The following is a 20,995-nucleotide window of genomic DNA, read 5'->3' on the forward strand; positions in this document are numbered from 1 at the left end:
AGCTACGATGGGGAGTTTGAAAATGATTATGATTGGTCTATTTTAGCAGTTAATGTACCATTGACTTTCTGTAATGCAGGGGCATCCACGATTAACCTAAGTCTAAGCACCACGCTTCCACTTATGGTTAATACTTTACTCTCTCTAGAACAAGAATAAAGTACTCAAAAAAGTCGTGATCTTGATTAACAATATAAACAATATGCTTACTTGAATCATAAGTTGATTATTAGAGAAATCTCAAAGGCAAGCTCAAGTAAAACTTGGATCCATCAAGGTACAAGCCGTAGAGAGAGCACTGACAGGCCAGAACTCTATCTCACTATTTCTAATTATAAGACTAGATCCTATAAAAGGCTAATCTTCTCTTAATTGCTGGCTATGATCCTAAAGATATAAATTAGGGTTTCAAGGATCTGCTAAGGGAGGGGTAGACTAGAGCATCAATTTTGAGCTCTCGGATCAAACCGACTCGAATAAATAACGTAGATTGGATCTCAATGGTAGTGTGGAACCGACATTTGAAGGGGAGGTTGACACCTTGGTCCAACAGGTTGGTCGGCCTAGGGGTGGGACTGACTAGGCCTTGTCAGCCCTTTAGGGTCCTCTTTGGTGAGTTGCCTTCTAGTGCCTTCTAGAGTTTTTCTACGTTGATGCCGCCGTGAATAAACGCAATTTGCTTTAACGAATAGGTCCCCCATGATGGTTTTGTGATTAAATCCTCCTACAATCATAAATTCACTAACACTTGTGGACTTTATTAGTTTAAACTCTTATTCCTATGTTTGGTGATGGAATTAAGTATAGGTGTAGGTTGCATTGACGGTTTATAATTATTATTAGTGATCGTCAACACACATTAATTTTTTTGTCGGCCTCAGCTATGACGCGCCGAGCAAGACCTCTTGTACCGACCATGTAGGTACAGAGAGGTAGCGGTCGGTCAACGCCTAGCACAAAGAGGCAGCACCAGAATAACACAAACCAAGCGATGCTTGCGGATGGCATGCTCAAGCAATGCCTCACAATGCTGGCGCCGGTGAGGAGTAGTACATGTATGAGTTCGATGATTGTGACGACATCACCAGTGAGGAGGATTACATCTATGAGTACGATGATTGTGATGGCGATGGTGAAGGAGGAGCTGAGTAGGCACAGGACAACACCCTAATGGCAAGGAGCAAAGGTACGTCATCATGGCAAGTCATCCAACTGGCGCTGCAATATCCTCCTCCTACGCTGCACCAATGATGGCCCGCATCGTGCGGTCGGTGCCACCACCAATAGTTGGCTATGATGTCTCCTTCCGACGGCCAGCGACAGCGAGCAAGTGGCCTCTGCATCCGCAACCACATGACCCGCAGGGCGCACGATGTCCGCATGAAGCCTACCCCATGCGCCATCATGAAAGCATCCGTGCCACAACCAGAGTGTATGAGGAGTTGTGGGAGGGCATCACTGCCATTCGAGAGAAGAACCCGTAGGAACATTTCGCAAGCAGGTCCGGCGGCTCAATGTAATACCCGATTTTAAGGACAAAACCAGATATGCACCATATGTGAGTTTTAGAAGGCAAATCTCACATATAGCTACAAATAAGGGGTAATATCAAAAGACAATGCATAAATATATGACGTACTTAATATAAAAGAGATAACCTTTGATAACAAACAGCGGATAGACAACTCCAACTTCGGGTATTAACTCCACTCTACAGGATCCAACTGACTGGTTGATCACAAGCCTAAACCATCTCCTGAGGTGTGGGGGAAACAGCAAGAGTGAGTCCATGTCGAACTCAACAAGTATAGCAACTAGATTGAATAGATCCCACAATCTCATGATCAATGTGACATAAATAATGTAAAGCATTAAATAATAAATAATGGACATATTTAACACACAAGAATCATCATCGTCGATGCAAGAATCCCCAAGGCCTCTCCTGACCGTGAGCTCGGCTAGTATACTAGTTTTTAACTCTCTGCAGAGGTTGCACATCTTTACCCATGAGTCATGATTTACCCTTTCGCTCGAGGTAGCTAGTCTCTTAACCCCCTTCCTAGGGAGGTCGACAGGGATCACTATGAAGTCTTTCAAAGGTTCGTCTAACAAGTTAGAGCCGCTTGGTTTCATTAGTCAGTCCGTATGATTCACCCGCAGGAATCCACGGTCTGCTATTCCCCAATTGCGCCACAACGGCTAACCGCTAACGAGCTAGAAAAGTTACTCATACTTAACTAAAGCCAGAGCCATTATAGCCCTCATGGTTGTATGAGTTGTCCCAGCTTTTGCCAAGGGATAAGTCCTTATGGAGGGTCAACATCAATCCAGCAAAAGCCAAAGTTCTTTCCACCCTTTATATTCAAGTTGCTAGAAAGCTTATTTTATTGTTTATTGTATATTTAAATATTCAAGTTACAAGATCATGGATTAATAATCAAGCACTAGCAAGAACTACCCAAATGCATATCCAAATAGGTAACAAGGAATTCAGGATAACAATCATCTATGATTTTGCTAAGGTCATCAAGGTGGACACATGCATATGATCAATATTGTATTAATTGTGTATAGGTAACAAGGATAGTCCCAAGTTATACTTGCCTTAATCCAAATGCTCTTGTTGATCCCGCTAGTCTTACTAGTTGTCCAAGGCTCTCATCTTGATCACTGAAGTACTCTTGTTCACCACGAGTTGCTCACCGACTAAACTCGATCATCGATCATCAACACACAAACAAACGGAGACAACATACACGAAGCAAACAAGGCTACAATTAGAACAGTACACCAATCATATAAAAGCAGTATGAAAAGTTTATAAAATGATTCTACTCATCGCTACGATCTCACAGACGTAAAGATCACGAAAATCGGAGTTAAAACGAAAAAGATATGAATTTTCTAAGATTTTATGTAGAAAAGAAATTAATTACTTAAAGTCACGAAAATAAAAAGTTTCAAACTGAGTAAACAATTTTACTAACATGTAGAGCTCATGATTATGAACCTAAGCAATTTGAATGGAATAAAACGGAATTAAAATGAAGATTTTATGAGCTAAACAAATTCAGTGTATTTTCTTTGTATTTTTAGATTTGTTCTTCAACAGAAAACGGCACCTAAACTTATATGATGTCATCATGAACTCATCAATCCAGTAACAAGCCAGAGCACACCCACGACGCACAGCAGCCAGCCATTGTCAACGATTAGATACCCGCTGGTGATTGTCCAGATGATGACTCCGAGCGCCGTTAACCAAAAAACAAAAATAATAAGATAGAGTCGACGATCGCGAGCTCACCTAGGGTTCTCGTCGACACAGAAAGGACAACGAGGTCGTGCGGCTCATTGCGGCGGCGGAGCTCCAGCTTCGAAGTCTTAATATGAAGAGCAGAAAGCGGAGCTTGACGACAGAGATATGTTCAGCGTCGGCGTTCGGCAGCGGCTACCTCGTCGTGAAAAGCTGTATGGAGTTCTGGACAGCAGCAGGGCCACAAACGCGAACATGCGGCGGCGGCGGTAGCTGGTGTCTCGACGAGATCAAAAGGCGGCGGCAAAGGCAAGGCTAGGCGCTTCTAGGGCGGCGTAGATGGGGAATATGGACGCAGCTGGGGCTTTGCTCCCTTTTATAGAGGTGCTTACGTGTGATATTTCTTTTAATGAAGATAGAAAACGATTTGTAGAGACGTGTCCAACAACAAGACTCTCCACATAACCGGAAACAGCGATGAGGGAAAACCATGCTTGTGTTGCTTTATCGGTGATATAAGGGTGTGATGCTGAATCAAGGAGCTTGGACATCCATATCAATTGAGCATTGGATGCAGCCAGCGATCGTGTGGCAACCACGAGTAAGAAAATAGAAATCGAGAAAGATGCATATATCAGCGCTATTCTACACTCTAGGTGTAGAATAATATTCTACACCACAAGTCAAAACTGAGCAGAAAAAATACTGAACAACGTTCAGTATCATCCAGTCGTACACCCAGGACCACGAAATACTGAATAATACTGAAACACGGGTACTGAAAAATACTGAATTATTCAGTATAACACTTTGGTGTAGAATAGTATTCTACACCCTAGGTGTAGAACACAAGTGCTATATATATACTCCTAGGGTTTGGACTGAGTTGGAATAGATCAAAGATTTATTATTTTCGAAATTAATTAATTTCATGCATAAAAATAATTCCAAAAAAGTCCAGAATTATTGTTTAAGCCGCAAAAGTACCCCTAAAGCTCTAAAAATTCAGGGAAAATTATCAGAGACATTATGGAATATGAAGAACCCAAATAAAATATTTGGAGCTCATGATGAGATAATTTGGGGCATCTAAAAATTAGATCATGCTCACAGAAAAAGGCCGAAAAAAAATTCACAAGAACTTTTGTAGAGATCTCCTGATGGACGAGAAACTAGGAGGAGTGACTTAGGTTTGAAAGAAAAGATTCTGAGAGACTCTGGATGAAATATTGAGCTGAGAGACAAGGAATTTGATTGTGGAAAAAAATAAATATATGCTGAAGGAGGAAGATCGATCTAATAAACGTATTTTAAATATTTTTCTCACTATCAACACACAAAGGAGCAATAACCAAACATCACCTGAAATCCTATGCACCAGCATGTATGCACAAGAATGTTGCTAAATATTATGATAAATTTTAGTTTAATAAAAAATATTATTTTACTACGTTTTGGTGAGCACAAAAATACAAAATTAAATCAATTTACATCTATTTCAAAAGGAGCAATTTTTAGGGTGTTACACTCAATTGCGCATAACTTTAGGAGGATGGGTTAAGAGTCTTCTAAACGACAAGGATTAGGATTATGTTTAGAGAACTCATGGAGATGCTCTAAGATATATGTCTTGGACCTCCTAATAGTAAGACTAAAGAAAAATATAAAGCTCTAGTACACGCTAGGTTAGGTGTCTGTGAGCACCAAGCTACACTTAACCTTATAGCCTCCTTATACGCCACTTTATCAACCTAGACATTTTCTAAATCATAGTCACATTCTTCTGACTTAACCAATGTGTTGATCCACTGCAAAAATACACATTAATCATAAATACTTGTACTCATCAATCATCAAAACCGTTGAAGTCAGGGCATAAATGAGATCACCCACCAAATCAATTTGAGCATTCCGAGGATATATATAGCCTTTTTCCCCCTTCGGAGACATGGGTTCAAAAGTATGTGATGGTTCCCTTATATTCCTTTCTCTAGCTGAATCTTTGACTTATATCTTTATTTTATTCATTTTCTCAAACATAATTGGCCAAATATTTATTCTACAAAAATACAATCCTTTGTCCAACTGAAATAGCAAAATTAAATTTCACTAGTTCAAACATCAAGATTTAAACCTCGTTGTTTTGAATGAAACATATCCCTTTTCTAGAAACTTATATTAAAATAAAAGTTCACAGGTTTTCCATATGAGTTTGTATAGAGACAAAATTCATATGAAAATAATAAAACTCGAGTAGATGTATAAGTTTGCAATTCACTATATTTTCATTTGATGCCATTTTAATTTGATACCAAAATAACTGATACAATGTTTTTATATATTTTATATGGATTTAAATATATTGAATCATTTCAGCACCAAGATGACTTCAACTGAAAAGATAAGAAACTACAAATTTATAAGTCTTAGAGCTCTATGATTTTCATATAAGCTAATATGGAAAACTTCTGATTTTTAAAGACATGCCACATATAAAAAGAGATTTTGCGTCCTTCAGAATCGAAATGACTAAATTTAAGGGGTTTTTAGTTCCCCTTTCATCCCATTTTTTGATTTTGGTCCATTATTTTGCATAACGGAAGAACATCTTGCAATTTTTTTGGCAAAAAATAGTTATTCTTTATTTTGGATTTTGGCCTCAAGAGGCCTTCATGAGGGTAATATATTCTGTATTTTGGATAAAACTAAACATAACCCTGAAATTTTGGTATTTTGCATTCCCTCGTTCTAATGTAGTTATCATTTTGCATTTTATGGGGAACTAAACACCCCCTCATTCCACCTTTCCAAACTCTGAGATCTCTCCACAAGGGGAATATGAGTACATTTGTGCAATTTTATTTAGGAAATTATTTAATAAGAAATAATAAATAATAAAAAACAATGATTTTGTATGCTTCTCCTTGTAGGTGTATTCAAGAGATCATTTATTTTAATAGAAATAATAAAAGTGACGATTTTTTATGCTTGTTGGGCAGGTTTGGGCCTGGGCCGAAGCGCAGCCCACGTTTACAAGCTGCCCTGGCATGTGACCCAGTCACGCGCTCCAGACGGCGCTGCTTCCACGTCACACAAGGCAGAAACCGCCGCGGGTCGTCGGCGCCACCGACCCACCATTCCGCCGCCGCCGCGCGCCACCTCGCCTCGCCCGCCCTTATATGTCGCCCGCCTGCTCCCTCCTCTCACCGCACGCCCCCCGGCGCATCCTCCCGCTCCTCCTTCCCCTCCCCCTCCGCCTCTCCTCCTCCGCCGTCTCCGCGCCCGCGCTCGCAATGCCTCGACGCGACGGCGTACGCTTCTTACTCCTCCCCTCCTCTCCCCTCAATTCGATAAACCCTCTAAACCCTAACCCCACCTCTCTCTCTCTCTCTCTATTTCGTGCAGACGAAGCCGCCTCCACGTCAATGGAAGCCGAAGGCCACCGACGTCTCCTACTCGTCCTCTTCCTCCGCCGCGGCCGAGATCACGGAGCCCGTCCGTAAGATGACCCTCGCCTCGCAGGCTCCACCGGCGGGGGCGGGGCCCGGGCCCGGGCCGGCGCAGCTGTGGGTGCCCAGGGGCTACACGACCTCCGCGGGGGACGGCCCTGGTGTCGCTTCAGCGTCCACCTCGACTTCCGTGAGTGTGACAGAGGAGCGGGACGGTGTTGCGACTGAGAAGCTCTCGAGACTCTTCAAGTCTGCCCCGGGCTTTGAGGTGGACAACAGCACCTTCACCGAGGCCCAAATCAGGGCCACATTCTACCCCAAGTTCGAAAATGAAAAATCCGATCAGGAGGTGAGAGCTTGCCGGCAGCTCCTTGTTGTTCAATTTTGTCATTGTCTCATTCCTTCATGTTGTGCCTTCTGACTGACATGACAATGCCAATAGTTTGACTGAGAAATCGTTAAGGATTCGCCCTATGGTAATTAATGATTATTCTGTAGTTTTTGTGAGGCATGATTTTGTCCAAGCAAATGCCATATCCTGGTTTATCAACATTGCCTGTTTCCATAGCATTGTGGCAATGTTGAGTATTGGTAGAGTACTTTGAATGAAATTAGCGCCCATGCATCCTGTGATGATTTGAACTCTTGTTGGGTTTCGGCTCTAGCCTACCCCAACTTGCTTGGGACTAAAAGGCTTTGTTGTTGTTGTTGCATCCTGTGATGATTTGAGTAGTGACACTCTTGACCATTGTATTGTAGCTTTAAGTCTTGTTGCAGGACTTGATGGAAGTTATGCTGATTTTCATGAAGTGAAGGATATCATGCATATAACCTTTATACCCTAAGAAATATTTAATTTGCACTCCGCGGGCAACGAAGGAATGTTTAATGAACCCACTGTGCAGTAAATCCTTGTGGTTGTAGATTGTTCTGGCTTCTTTGGGTTTCTGTTATTGCAGTTTAGTAAGTGGCGTAACATTTTGAGTTTTTATTGAGAAGCTTACCCTTGATTTTGTGATGACAGACAAGGACCAGAATGATTGAGATGGTGTCTCATGGGCTAGCAAACTTGGAGGTATATCTCACATTTTGGTTTTGCTTTAAAATAAAAAAATGGCCGTTTCTTTGTGTGTAGTAACCAGTGATTATGATGCTCATTCCCCTCAGGTTACACTCAAGCATTCTGGTTCCCTCTTCATGTATGCCGGTCACCATGGCGGTGCATATGCGAAGAACAGCTTCGGGAATGTGTATGTGTGCATGTTGCATTAATCTGTGCTGATTATATGATAAGTGTTTGCTGTGTCTGAAGTTTCAATGTTTTCTTGTAGTTACACTGCAGTAGGCGTTTTTGTTCTGGGGCGTCTGTTTCGTGAAGCTTGGGGAAGGGAGGCTCCTAAAATGCAAGCAGAATTCAATGATTTTCTTGAGGTATTCCATGTTCTGTGAAGATTATATCAAAATTAAGTAATTCAAATAGAAGTGGCATACAGCCTGGAACAAAGGATGATTAATTTTGTTTACTTTTTGTTGTGGTTTCAGTATAGAACTACTCCCCCCATCCCAATTAATAAGTCATTCCAAGCATCTTGGAGAGTCAAAATATCTCAAGTTTGACCAACATTATAGAAAAAATTAGAAAGATTTATGATATCAAATAGATATTACTATGAAAATATAACTAATGAAGAACCTAATGATACTTAGTTGGTATCATAAATATTATTATGTTATGATATAAATTTGGTTAAACGTGAGATGCTTTGACTCTCTAAGATTCTTGGAATGACTTATAATTTGGGATGGAGGGAGTATAATTTAGGAAAATATGTAGTGCAAATCACATCTTAGATAGAAACATGAAAACCAATTAGAAACCATACTTCAATCACTTTTAAGAAAAATTGACACGAAGGTGAGAAAATCAAGGTCCACACCTGCACGGGCACCTTAATTTTTGTCATTTCCATATGGGTTTTTCAAAAGTGAGTTTGCATTCCTACTTTCAAACAAAGCACTTCCATGGATGTGCCAAGTTTCAATTTTTTTTGAGCGATGAATACGGTTTTGAATTGGTTTCCATGTTTCCACCTTAGCTGTGCTTTGCAAATCAACTTTGCATATTTCATAAGTAGCATAGGAACAAAGGAGCAATTCTAGGTTTGCTAAGCTTTTCCGCAATGTGGGATTTAGCTAGTTGTTAGAACTTTTGCTGGTTACAGTAAGATTTTACTGTTGCAGCTCTGAATGGTGTTAGGGAACAAGTAGATCAAAAAGCAGAAATCTTATGTGCTTTTAATAATCAGTTCCAGTGCTAGTAATTACTCAAATTAAGAATCATCATTGTAGCTGTAGTACATATTTACTTTCTGACTCATGGAGGTTTTTTGGCTCTGTAGTTTTTGTTATGGTTCCTAATTTTTCGTTGTTTCATGCTTCTAGAAAAACCGTGTTAGCATTTCAATGGAACTTGTGACAGCTGTGTTAGGAGATCATGGGCAAAGGCCCAAGGATGATTATGGTACGCCTTCTTCTTCTGTCTAAAGAAATTAGTAATCTTTGTGTAGTTTGTTATACATCATTACTGGTAGTGCATTCCATCCTAACATATGATGCCATTGTTTTGACAATGGATTATATTCAATTGGATTTTTTTTGAAAAAAATAAGAAAAAAGGGTCAGATTTTGGTTTCAACTGACTTTCATTTACACAGAAAGAATTAACCATTTTATTGGATTACAGCTGTTGATATCTTTGCCGGGTAAATGTCTTGTATGTCACCAATAATTTGTTATGTTTGTGTCGCTGGATTGATTTCTTCTTTGCCATTGTTGACTGCTAAAAGCTAGTAAAATGTTATGTCACCCCTAGTTTACATGGATACTTAAATTTTAATTGTTTATTTTTCTGCATTGGCGCATTTCAAAAGTTTTTAGTTGTTTTTGGTAGAATAAAATCTGTGTCAGCCAGTTTATCTTGTTCCTTCTATTTATTAGTACTTATATGATTGATAATTCTGGGCAGCCACTTCTGCCGCACATTTACTTTACTACTAAGTTTCTTGCTGCCTTTGTTTAGTTCATTAATTTCATCATTATTGGTATTTGCATATTTATTCATCTTGTTTTGGGCATTATGCAGCTGTTGTTACAGCTGTGACTGAGTTGGGCAATGGCAAGCCAAAATTCTATTCTACTCCAGAGGTGATTGCATTTTGTCGGAAGTGGCGCCTACCTACCAACCATGTGTGGTTATTTTCAACAAGGTGCCAATAACTTTGTGCTCAGGAGCATTGAATCGTGAAGAATTTGGGCTGCTTTGTTTCATGTGTGATACCGTACATGTACATTGTTAATCTAAAAAATAGAGGGTGAAATGATGATAGAAACATTTACAGTTGGTTTAAAGATGGCTAGAATACCTTCTAATAATACAATTGTCAATTACTCAATTTCGACATCTTTCGTATTTTCCAATCTTGTAGTGTTTCAGAAACTTCCATTACTATGCTTGTCCTCTGGCAACATTTTCTTTTGCTTATTTCTCATTACTATGCTGGTTGTCCTCTGCCAGCATTTTCTTTGCTTATTTTTACATGAATGCTTTGTGTGGCTAACTAGCCATGTTGCATGTTTCTATTCATCCATTGGATGGCCTGCAACCCTGTATGCATGCCTTTTGCGTGCAATTGTAGAATTACCCTCACAACATATGTGTTTATTCTGGTTATAATATTACAATGCTTTCTGTTTTCATCTTTCATCAGGAAATCTGCCACCTCATTTTTTGCTGCTTATGATGCATTATGTGAAGAAGGAACTGCAACACCTGTTTGCAAAGCCCTTGATGAAATAGCTGATATAGCTGTACCAGGTTGTCATCTTACTGACTTCTAAACCACTGGTTTTCACCACATTTGTGTGTGACTGGCTAACTGCCATCTCTGCTGGGAATTGACAATAGGTTAATTTTGTTATAGGGTCAAAAGATCATGTAAAAGTGCAGGGTGAGATTCTTGAAGGTCTGGTTGCCCGTATTGTGCCTCGTCAAAGTTCAGCGCAAATGGAAGAAGTTTTGAAAACCTTTCCTCAGGCTCCATTAGATGGCGGTAAGGTGCTGGAACTAAAGTTATATGCGTTGCTGAGTTTGTTCTTCCAATATGAGTTTTTTATTTTTATTTTTATTTTTATTTTTTATCTATCTTTACCATTTGTAAGTATTTTTTTTTTCTCGAACACGCAGGAGAGCTGCGTATCATTGTATTAATAGAAGGGAAAAAAGAGTCTTACATAGACCTAGAAACACACACACACACACCCTCACACTTTCTCTGTTTTCTAAGACATTAACACTTAGAACAAAGTGAACAACGACCGAGCAGAGAAGAAACTAAGTCCCCCCAGCAATAAGCAAGGACAGACCCTTAGCTCCTGCCATTTGTAAGTATTAGTCCTGCTTATTGGCAATGGTAAATGAATCATATGATCAGCCTAGTATTATTCTTAGAATGGAGACAATTGATAATAAATCAGACATGTGAAATAATGCCAATAAAAGCATTTCAACTTTTGAGAGGCAAAAACTAGAGTTTTCCTATAATGCGTTGGTCTGTTGCATATAGTATGTCAGACAGGTTTAATGTTTTCTCATAATGTTTCCCATGATGCCAAGAACTGCAAATTGGTGGCTTATTTAGAAATGTCCAGTTTGCAGGATTGATTCTTGGTAGGTTCTGTGGACATGAACTGAATCTGAGGTTCAGGGAAACACACTGAATAGAATCATCTTCCCTTTTGAAAATATACTTGTACCCTAGAAATGCTTTCTGATGCATTTTTTTTGGGGTGGGGGGGGGGGGGGGTGCAATTGTTTTATGAGCTACTCCCTCCATACCAAATTGTAAGTCATTCCAAGAATCTTGGAGAGTCAAAACATTTTCACGTTTGACCAAAATTATAGAGTGAAATACTAAGATTTGTAACGTAAAGTGAGTATATGAAAATATAATTAATGAAGAATCTAATGATATTTAATTGGTATCATAATAATTATTATTTTATCATATAAATTTGGTCAAACTTTGAAAAGTTTGACTCTCCAAGATTCTTGGAATGACTTACAATTTGGGATGGAGGGAGTATTAATCATTTTAGCTTTTTATTAATCATTTATTATTTATTTGCTGTTGCAGGTGACTCAGATTTAGGACCAAGTTTACGAGAAATTTGTGCTTCTAATAGGTCAGATGAAAAGCAGGTATGAATGCCGTAAATTGGTATTTGCTCCCCATGAGGTATCATACTTTGTGTTTGTTCAACCTTTCTATAACTTTATAATGGTACATGACCAGCAAATCAAGGCACTGCTTGAAAATGTTGGAGCTTCAATGTGTCCGGACCATTCGGATTGGTTTGGAAATGGTGGACTTGATGCTCAGTCACGACTTGCTGATAAATCCGTTGTCACGAAGTTTTTGCAAGCTCATCCTGCAGACTATGCAACTAAGAAACTGCAGGTAAGCTCATTGGTATCTGACTATCTGGCCGAGGATAGATATTTCCTGACTGTAATGGGTATGATTTCACTATTGATAAAATTACTGCAACAATAAACCAATAACTATGCAGATGTGATATATTGCCTTTGTTGGTTGTTACAGGAGATGATTCGCTTGATGAAACAGAGGCACTTCTCAGCAGCTTTCAAATGCTACTGGAACTACCACAAGATCGATTCACTTTCAAATGACAACTTGTATTACAAAATGGTTATCCATGTGCACAATGATTCTGTTTTTAGACGATACCAGCAAGAGATGAGGTGAGCTTGTGAAGTCAGCCTTGTAGATTACATTACCCTTTATATCATTAACTCTGAAACCTATGCTGCTGTCTTCAGGAAAAACCAAGGGCTGTGGCCTCTATATAGAGGTAAGCTTGAGGCCTTCACATTTCTAGTATGAACGGAGGTGTGTTTTACTGAGATGTATTCCATGGTTAGGTTTCTTCGTTGATGTGAATTTGTTCAAGGCGAACAATAAGAAAGCGGCTGAACTAGCCAAAGATGGTGACACTTTACTGAAAAATATCAGTGGTGCCTTGGACTCAAATTCCTCAGCTGTGGATGGTCTGGCTGATGAGGATTCAAATCTAATGGTTAAACTAAAATTCTTGACATATAAGGTACTTCTTTATCAATATTTTCAGCTTTCTTGTAGGTATTATTGGTTGCTTCTTGAGGTACCACACCAGTATTTGTTACTTTGGATTGTTCAGGTTCATTTTGGTGTGCTTCTAAAAATAAGTTTGGAAATGTTATTACTTAGTGTTTCCTAGTTCCTGTTCCTGTCATTGTGATCTTATCTACTACTGTTATTTATATGTATGTCTTCCTTTCGCTTCAAAGCTATTTTGTTTTCGAATGTGGAAGAGGACTAAAACCATTGAAGTTAACCTTTGTTTTATTTTGAATATGCATCCTCTAACAATTAGTTATTTTATTTGTTGACAGTTGCGAACATTTTTAATTCGTAATGGATTGTCTACCCTTTTCAAAGATGGACCATCTGCTTATAGAGCTTATTACCTAAGGTATGCTATGTATGCAAATTTTAAGTTTCACTAGTATATTTTCTGCAACAGATTGGGTTATCAATGAAGAATCAAAATGAGAGCATAGTTTGCTACTTTATCATGATAGTGCTCTAGTTAAGATGTCTCCACAATTTATGTAGTGTTAGAAAAACAGGTCTAATGCATCCTCTAGAGCTCTGCCTATTTAATAATGCTAATATCTCTAAAGTATAACTTATAAATTCAGGATATAGCCTTTTCTGATATATTCAACTTGTTTTCTTCATCACATGACAATTGATGCTTGATTACTTCAATCTTATAGGCAAATGAAGAACTGGGGAACATCAGCAAACAAACAGAGAGAGCTCAGCAAAATGTTGGATGAATGGTATTTTATTGCTACATTCTCTCTTATGGAACTGTGAATGTTCCTTCATCTAATATGATTAGTTCCCTCATTTCAGGGCTGTCTACATTAGAAGGAAGTACGGGAATAAGCCACTCTCATCCTCAACGTATCTTAGTGAAGCAGAGCCTTTCCTTGAACAATATGCCAAACGCAGCCCTGCAAACCAGGCTTTGATTGGGGCTGCTGGTAACCTTGTTCAAACCGGAAATTTCTTGGCCGTTCTTGATGCAGAGAGGGATGAAGAGGGTGATCTCCGGGCAGATCATGGGGCAGCACCTTCCAGTCCTGTATCAACATCTGTTGATGTTGTTCCCAAAACAGAGGGCCTTATAGTATTCTTTCCGGGTAATTACTGCTGATATATGTTTAATAAGTTTTTGTGTCATTTTCATTAGTTAGAGTAACTGAGACAGGTATATTTTCACTGATCAACATTAAAAAGAACGAAAAGAGTTCTATTTTACTGGTTTGTGGGTATCAGCCCTTGGCCTTCAGCCACAATACTGATGTGCCATCCAATAATAGCTGATATCAAATTTTGTAAGAAACCATTAGTTAATCTCAAATAAAATCTAGATCTTAAGCTTACTGGTTTAGGTTTTCTTAAGACCTCTGAATACCCATAAGTTCTAGTGTCCATTTTGTTTCGCTTGGACTTGTCTGATGTCTCAATGCTTGCACATTAGCTTGTTGAATAATATGGACTGTATATACCTAGTAATTGTCAAAAAGTTGTAGCGTCCATTTTGTTTCGTTTGGACTTATCTCAATGCTCGCACATTAGCATGTTGAATAGTGCGGACTATATAAACCAAGCAATTGTCAAAAAACTATGTCACTACAGTGTTACTATTGTTTCTGTTGTACTTATAACTTATCTTAATGTTCGCATATTAGCCTGTTGAATAGCTTATGGACTAGATAAACTAAGTAATCGTCAAAACTATGTGCTGCGCTGTCAGTAGATTAAATTAGTTTTTTACCAATCTTCATCCTGCAACTAGTAAAATACTTACCTTATCGTACAATGTTGTTTAATATTAAAAATGGTTTTTTCAATTCTTGATTCTGATTTAGCATTTTCCTTTCAGGTATACCTGGTTGTGCAAAGTCAGCTCTGTGCAAGGAAATATTAAACACACCTGGTGGCCTTGGAGATGATCGCCCTCTTCATAGCTTGATGGGGGATCTTATTAAAGGTATGGAGCATTTGAGACGTTATTTAGGGTTATATGGTCGCTTTGTTTATTGGAGTAAAACGTGGCTTCAGTTAGTGGTGAGCAGTATTGTTCTTAGTTCTGAACATAATGAACCGTGCACAGTGTCTGTGAACACAATGAACTGTTGGTTAGTGAGGTGAGAATTGGGGTCGCGAGTTGGTAATTGGGTTTGTGATTTCTGAATACGAAGAAAAGAGATTATAGTAGTTAATATATTGGCCCAGCCCAATCTGGGCCGCCATTTTCTTGGTGGCCCATTTAGTCCATACCTGCCATGCACTGCCCTAGCACACCCAGTTCAACTTCACGTCCAAAATATCTCAACCCTCGGGCATGCCACTTGTTCCTTTTGCCATTCTCCTTTTTTTCTTCAGCGAAAGCAGCTCTGCCACTGTCCACAGCATGAATCCCTTACTGGCAGCCATCATCTCTCACCAGCAAATAGCAAAATGGATTTTTTTAGACCATAGCCATGGCCCGGCTTTATAGAAAGCTTACGAAGTGATGGTTGGGATTACCAGCTTACAGAACAAGGGTACTAAGTTACTCAAATAAACACACTCCACTACCAAAAGCTAAACACAAAGAAACATAAATCCTGCCGTAACTAACAAGCGAAGTAGGACAGAGATCCCACAGCCTTGTCTTTTGGCACTAGAACCTCCAGTACTTCAGCCATCACCAGCTTTGTCAGTGTGTGCTTCAGATGTTGCAGCAGCGCTTCTCCACTTGTGGTACTTCCTCCTTCCTTGCCATCCTGCTCCAATGCTGTAAAAAAACCCAGAATCCTATAAGCTACGCATTTAGGTGAAGATACTAAAACATTAGAAAAAAAACCCAGAATCCTATAAGGTACACATTTAGGTGAAGATACTAAAACATTAGAAAGACCCATTCATTTTTAGTTTCCACAGACTCCAGCACACCCCAGCTAGTATGAAACACCTCCAATTTGATCTGTTTGGTTCCTCCCTCAGAATACAATCCTCATATTGTCGTGATGTTGGTATAATTGGCCACTGTAAGCTTTTCCTAATCCAGCAACAGACCAGCACTGCTAAAGAGCATCTGAAAGAAAGTTGATCTGTGCTAATTCTTCTTTCCCACAAAGTTTACAGAGGTTCGATCCATCCCACTTCATGATCCTCAACTGATATGCCGTCTGCAATCTGTTATGCCATAGTATACACAAGAAAATCTGGATTTTTAGGGGAACTTTGGTTGGCCACAGTTTTTGCGTCCTAAAGTCTATCATCCGCCAAAGGTAATAAATCTGTAGAGTGATCTGGTAGTGAACTTCCTGATGATTTACAATATCCACATTACTCTGTCCTGTGTCCCTGATAAAGTTACTGACTAATCGCTCTATCAGCTCAAGCCATTCACCTCCTTCTATCGGACCAAAATTCCAGTTGTTTCTCCTGGCTTCAGCTATAGTAATCTGTTGGTTATTACAAATGCGATAGATGTTTGGGTATGCAGTTTTCAGAGGGCAGTCCATGATCCATGGTGGCTTGCCTGACAACATGTCTTGCGTCTCAGCCCTTGGTGCTGCCATTTCCGGCACTGGCCACATCCCCTGCCCTCCGTCTTCCATCCTCAACTCTTGTGCCCATGGTGCAGCATCTCTTGCATCTCAGCTTTGGTGCTGCTGCCATCAGTTAAATTCTCAACCTCTGATGGTTAATGCTCCTCACTTTTTGTCAGTTTGAGTTGCCCAAGCCCTGTGTACCCTCTGTCATTTCAGGACTATTCAGTTCGATTGTGAACCGCTAATAGGTTGGCACAAACTGAATCGGATCTGCTGCCAGCCGTAGGCTCCACTATGATAAGAAGTACATGCTGGCCTAACTAAATCACAGACCATGACACTGAAATATACTAGGAGGCAGCTTTATTAATCTAATTATACTAGGAACAGTAATAGCAATTTCTCAGACCACCGCAGGCTCAGCTGAATCCTATTTGGTTGATGACCCAGGTACATTCTATTTGGCTAGGCTTCTAGAATGAGTCTAATTGCGCTATTTGTTAACTGATTACAGGAAGATACTGGCAAAAGGTCGCTGATGAAAGAAGAAAGAAACCAGCTAGAATAACCCTTGCTGACAAAAATGCACCAAATGAAGAAGTTTGGAAGCAGGCAAGATTGACATCATAAATCATAACAATTTTTTTTGCATGTTTTCTGGTTTGATTTTTTAGGCTACTTAACTGTAGAGATAGAACTGATAAATCATTGTTTCCAGATTGAGGATATGTGTGGGTCCACAAAGGCAGCTGCTGTCCCTGTGGTTCCTGATTCAGAAGGTATCCTATGCACTTAATAATTACTTTTCATTCCCTTGTCTCTTGTTCTTTTTTTCTTTTACTCCATGTGAACATTAAGGCCTTGTTCGGTTATTCCCCATTCCGTGGGGGTTGGAGGGGATTGGGAGGGAATAGGAGGGATTTTGACTTGCTAGGGATTTAATCCCCCTCAATCCCCTCTAACCCCCTTGGATTGTGGGCTGCAGTTTGGATTTGTGACAGATACAACATCACAACTTAGCTTGAGCTTCCAAATTACAGCTATTAACTTATTATGGGGCTTGAGAGCCCTTGAGCAGTGATTAATTTGAAGAGTATACTGTAAAAAGAACTATTTTGGTGTAAGCCTTTGACTTTGTATATAACCAAAGATGATTTTTCAGATTTTAGAAGAATAATACTATTGTTGGCTCATTTTCTTGCATCATTATGTTTGATCATGTAGCTTTTGTTCTGGTTTCTTGATTTGCCAGGCACGGATTCAAATCCATTTTCTCTTGATGCTCTTGCTGTTTTCATGTTTCGTGTCCTCCAGCGGGTCAATCATCCGGTTAGTAGTCTATATTTACTCATGCAAATTTGTTAGTTGTTTTTATGTATTGTGAAATGGCTGATTTTATATTAATTTGTAATTTGAAAGGGAAATCTGGACAAGGCCTCACCTAATGCAGGCTATGTTTTGCTAATGTTCTACCACCTGTATGATGGCAAGGTATGTATATATCATGGAAAAATGTATTTAGCTACTGAAATATGCCAAATCACCAATGCTGTCAATTTCAGAGTCGAAGAGAATTTGAAAACGAACTGTATGAACGTTTTGGCTATCTTGTTAAGATGCCACTCCTGAAGCCGGATAGGTAGGAGGTTATTTCATTGTATTGTATTTTATTTTATTTTATTTTATTTTATTTTATTTTATTTTATTTTATTTTATTTTATTTTATTTTATTTTATTTTATTTTATTTTATTTTATTTTATTTTATTTTATTTTATTTTATTTTATTGTTTTACTCTGCTTGTTTTTTTTAATTCAACGATGAGCTATGCTATGCAGTTACAGAAAATATGGAGATGTTCATTACACTTACTTTCCAAGAAAAATGACCGCCTTCAATATTGTGTGCAAGAAAAATAAAATCATGATGATGTGACTAATACTGTTTTCTTCTGATTTCAGAGCTCCATTGCCTGGTGCAGTCAAAACCATCTTAGATGAGGGGGTTAGCTTGTTCAGGATGCATCAGAGCAGGCATGGAAGGTATGAAACTGATAGCCATATTAATATTAATTACAACCCCTTTTTTCAGCACATTGTGAACAATAAACAGCACTTTGGTTGTGTAGTGCAGAATGCCTTTGTACAATAGCAGACTAGCATCCCTAAAATAGCAGACTAGCAGTATAACTTTTTTTGTTTTTTGAGGGATCCGCAGTATAACACTTCTTGCATACATAGTACTACTTCATGGTTCATTTGTAGGGGGAATGCCTTTTTTCAATCTCAATAAGATTTCTTGGTAGGGGGGAATGGTTCTTCAAAGCACTTTTTCTCCAAAAAACAATTAATCACATTTGTAGTAGTGTTACTTCATATGATGATATTGACAGAACTAGTGCTTCATTTCTGAATTCACATGTCTATATACACTGCCTGATGTTTTGCAAAAAATGTGAAATCAGAGCAGAGCCATCGAAAGGTTCATACGCTAAAGAATGGGCACAGTGGGAACAAAGGTTGCGTGTGACCTTGTTTGGGAATGCTGATTATCTTAACTCAATTCAGGTAACGATATTTCATTTATTTACCATTCAAGATCATAATGTTAGCTGAATGTTTATACACATTTTAACATGTGGGGCTACTACAAATCTACGACGACTACGTAGTTTGCAGGAGTCATTTCTTTTACACTTTATATGTGAGGACTCCAATAAAGACTGGGAGGTTACTAAATTATGACATTCAAGTCCTCCATCCACCTCTTTTGCGTGTTCATGAAATAAAAAGCCCTCCATCCACCAATGTTATGAATTAAAATCATTAGAAGAATTGTTTGCTTAGGCCAAAACAAGTTACTGGTAGATCAGTACTCTAAATTGGCTCAACCTTATGTGGGAATGGGAGCATAGTGTTTTTCATTTTCATGCGATGTGCTTTAATCAGGGATTTTGTTGGTCTACTATGCACTGATCCTAATCCTTCTTACACCACAAGAGTCTGTTAAGCACACAGAAATCATGGTGCGGTTCTGATGTTACCTATACTTTTTTTTCTAGGTTCCTTTTGACTATGCTGTGAAAGAAGTACTGGAACAGTTAAAAACTGTTGCCAAAGGTGATCTCAAAACACCTGATACTGGGAAGCGGAAGTTTGGCAATATCATGTTTGCTGCTGTTCGATTAAGCCCACCCGATATATTGGGCCTTCTCCACAAGGTAAGAACCGTATGCTCAGCTATGTTTGAGAAAAGATAGTTTCTGTATTTTGCCGCGAAGGACTCATGCTAGAGTGTTTGCTGGAATCCTTCTCAGCTGTGGCCTTGTGCCGTGCCACTAGGTTGTCTTTGCAGTGACGATGTTGCAATCTGACACTTGTTCTACGCTGCATTACTGTAACAGGTGGCAGAGAAGGACACAGCTGTCAACAGTTTCCTCAACAAGATAAGACTGGAGGACAACCTAAAGAAGGCTCACGTCACCCTTGCCCACAAACGAGGCCATGGTGTGGCTGCTGTCGCAAGCTATGGCATCTACCAGCACCAGGAAGTCCCTGTCTCATTCAGCGCATTGTACTACACTGACAAGATGGCCGCACTTGAGGCACAGCTCGGAGCAGTACACGATGAGCAGATCAATTCCAGGAACGAGTGGCCACATGCTACTCTGTGGACAGCTCCAGGCGTCGCAGCAAAGGAGGCAAACGTGCTGCCGCAGCTGGCTTCGGAAGGAAAAGCAGAACGGGTGCCGATTGATCCTCCCATCACCATATCTGGGGTGGTGGACTTCTACTGATTTGTTACTACCTTGGTTTTAGGATACGAATGTGCAGAAGTGAATATAGAATAAATAGTAGTTTGCTGCTGGGGGACTTAACGTTAACAGCTCATCCTGGCCAAGCCAAGACAGCTAATCATCGAGCCTCAGGCCACAAAATTTTGACACGATAGGACTGACCTAGACTACTGCATTTCTACTTCGATATGTTCCAAAAAGTGCAAGATGCCATCGAGTTTAATTCAGCACTAGAGAGAGAGAGAGAGAGAGAGAGAGAGAGAGAGAGAGAGAGAGAGAGAGAGAGAGTTGTCTGTAGAGCACATCATTCTACTTCTAGTGTATTTTGAATATTCAGAGGCCGTTGGACACGACAGTTGACCAGAAGTAAAATTCATGTTGGCGGTATGTTACCTCAAATTGCAACATTAGCTAGATGGAATGCTTCGTTGACTGGCTAACATAATGCTGGTGTTAATGTCAGTGGAAAGCAGAATCACTTTTGAGCGATGGCAGTAACACTGAAGCTGAAGGACTAGAAGTCTAGAACAGGGCTGAACACGTATCCGGGCACTTTTTTTTTCCGTGCCTCTTGCTCCTGCTCATTTTGTCCCCTTCTCATTCTTGAACCTGCATCCTTCATCTCCAGCTGATTTCCACCCTGGGTGGCTGGCTGCTCCATCTCTGATCAAGGGGATTGGAAATTCGGAGAAGTTTCTTTGGCGACTCTTTTTCTCCAATTCTTGCGACTTCCACGGTTCTACCTCGCTACTAGGA

At 39.6% G+C, this 20,995-nt stretch overlaps 1 protein-coding gene across 1 annotated transcript; it reads left to right on the top strand.

Moving 5' to 3' along the window:
* LOC8063662 (tRNA ligase 1) lies at positions 6,346-20,708 on the top strand. Its single transcript, XM_021454203.1, has 27 exons — positions 6,346-6,570; positions 6,665-7,057; positions 7,733-7,783; positions 7,876-7,958; positions 8,040-8,139; positions 9,151-9,229; positions 9,851-9,974; positions 10,476-10,582; positions 10,689-10,817; positions 11,901-11,965; positions 12,060-12,224; positions 12,369-12,529; positions 12,608-12,639; positions 12,710-12,891; positions 13,220-13,299; positions 13,607-13,672; positions 13,749-14,038; positions 14,785-14,892; positions 16,959-17,056; positions 17,163-17,223; positions 17,697-17,773; positions 17,864-17,935; positions 18,007-18,083; positions 18,405-18,485; positions 18,908-19,010; positions 19,505-19,663; positions 19,847-20,708. The coding sequence occupies exons 1-27, from the start codon at positions 6,439-6,441 to the stop codon at positions 20,237-20,239; spliced, it is 3,468 nt and encodes a 1,155-aa protein (XP_021309878.1). The 5' UTR covers positions 6,346-6,438; the 3' UTR covers positions 20,240-20,708.

Source organism: Sorghum bicolor, chromosome 2 (genome assembly GCF_000003195.3).
Source record: "Sorghum bicolor cultivar BTx623 chromosome 2, Sorghum_bicolor_NCBIv3, whole genome shotgun sequence".
Classification (NCBI taxonomy): Eukaryota; Viridiplantae; Streptophyta; class Magnoliopsida; order Poales; family Poaceae; genus Sorghum; species Sorghum bicolor.

What these genes read in the sequence shown, in the direction of transcription:
- LOC8063662 (XM_021454203.1), top strand. Translation starts at nt 6,439, where the DNA reads ATGTCGCCCGCCTGCTCCCTCCTCTCACCGCACGCCCCCCGGCGCATC. An exon ending in CAATGCCTCGACGCGACGGC is followed by an intron (nt 6,571 to 6,664) that starts GTACGCTTCTTA and finishes TATTTCGTGCAG; the next exon opens with ACGAAGCCGCCTCCACGTCA. An exon ending in AGCAAAATGTTGGATGAATG is followed by an intron (nt 13,673 to 13,748) that starts GTATTTTATTGC and finishes CCCTCATTTCAG; the next exon opens with GGCTGTCTACATTAGAAGGA.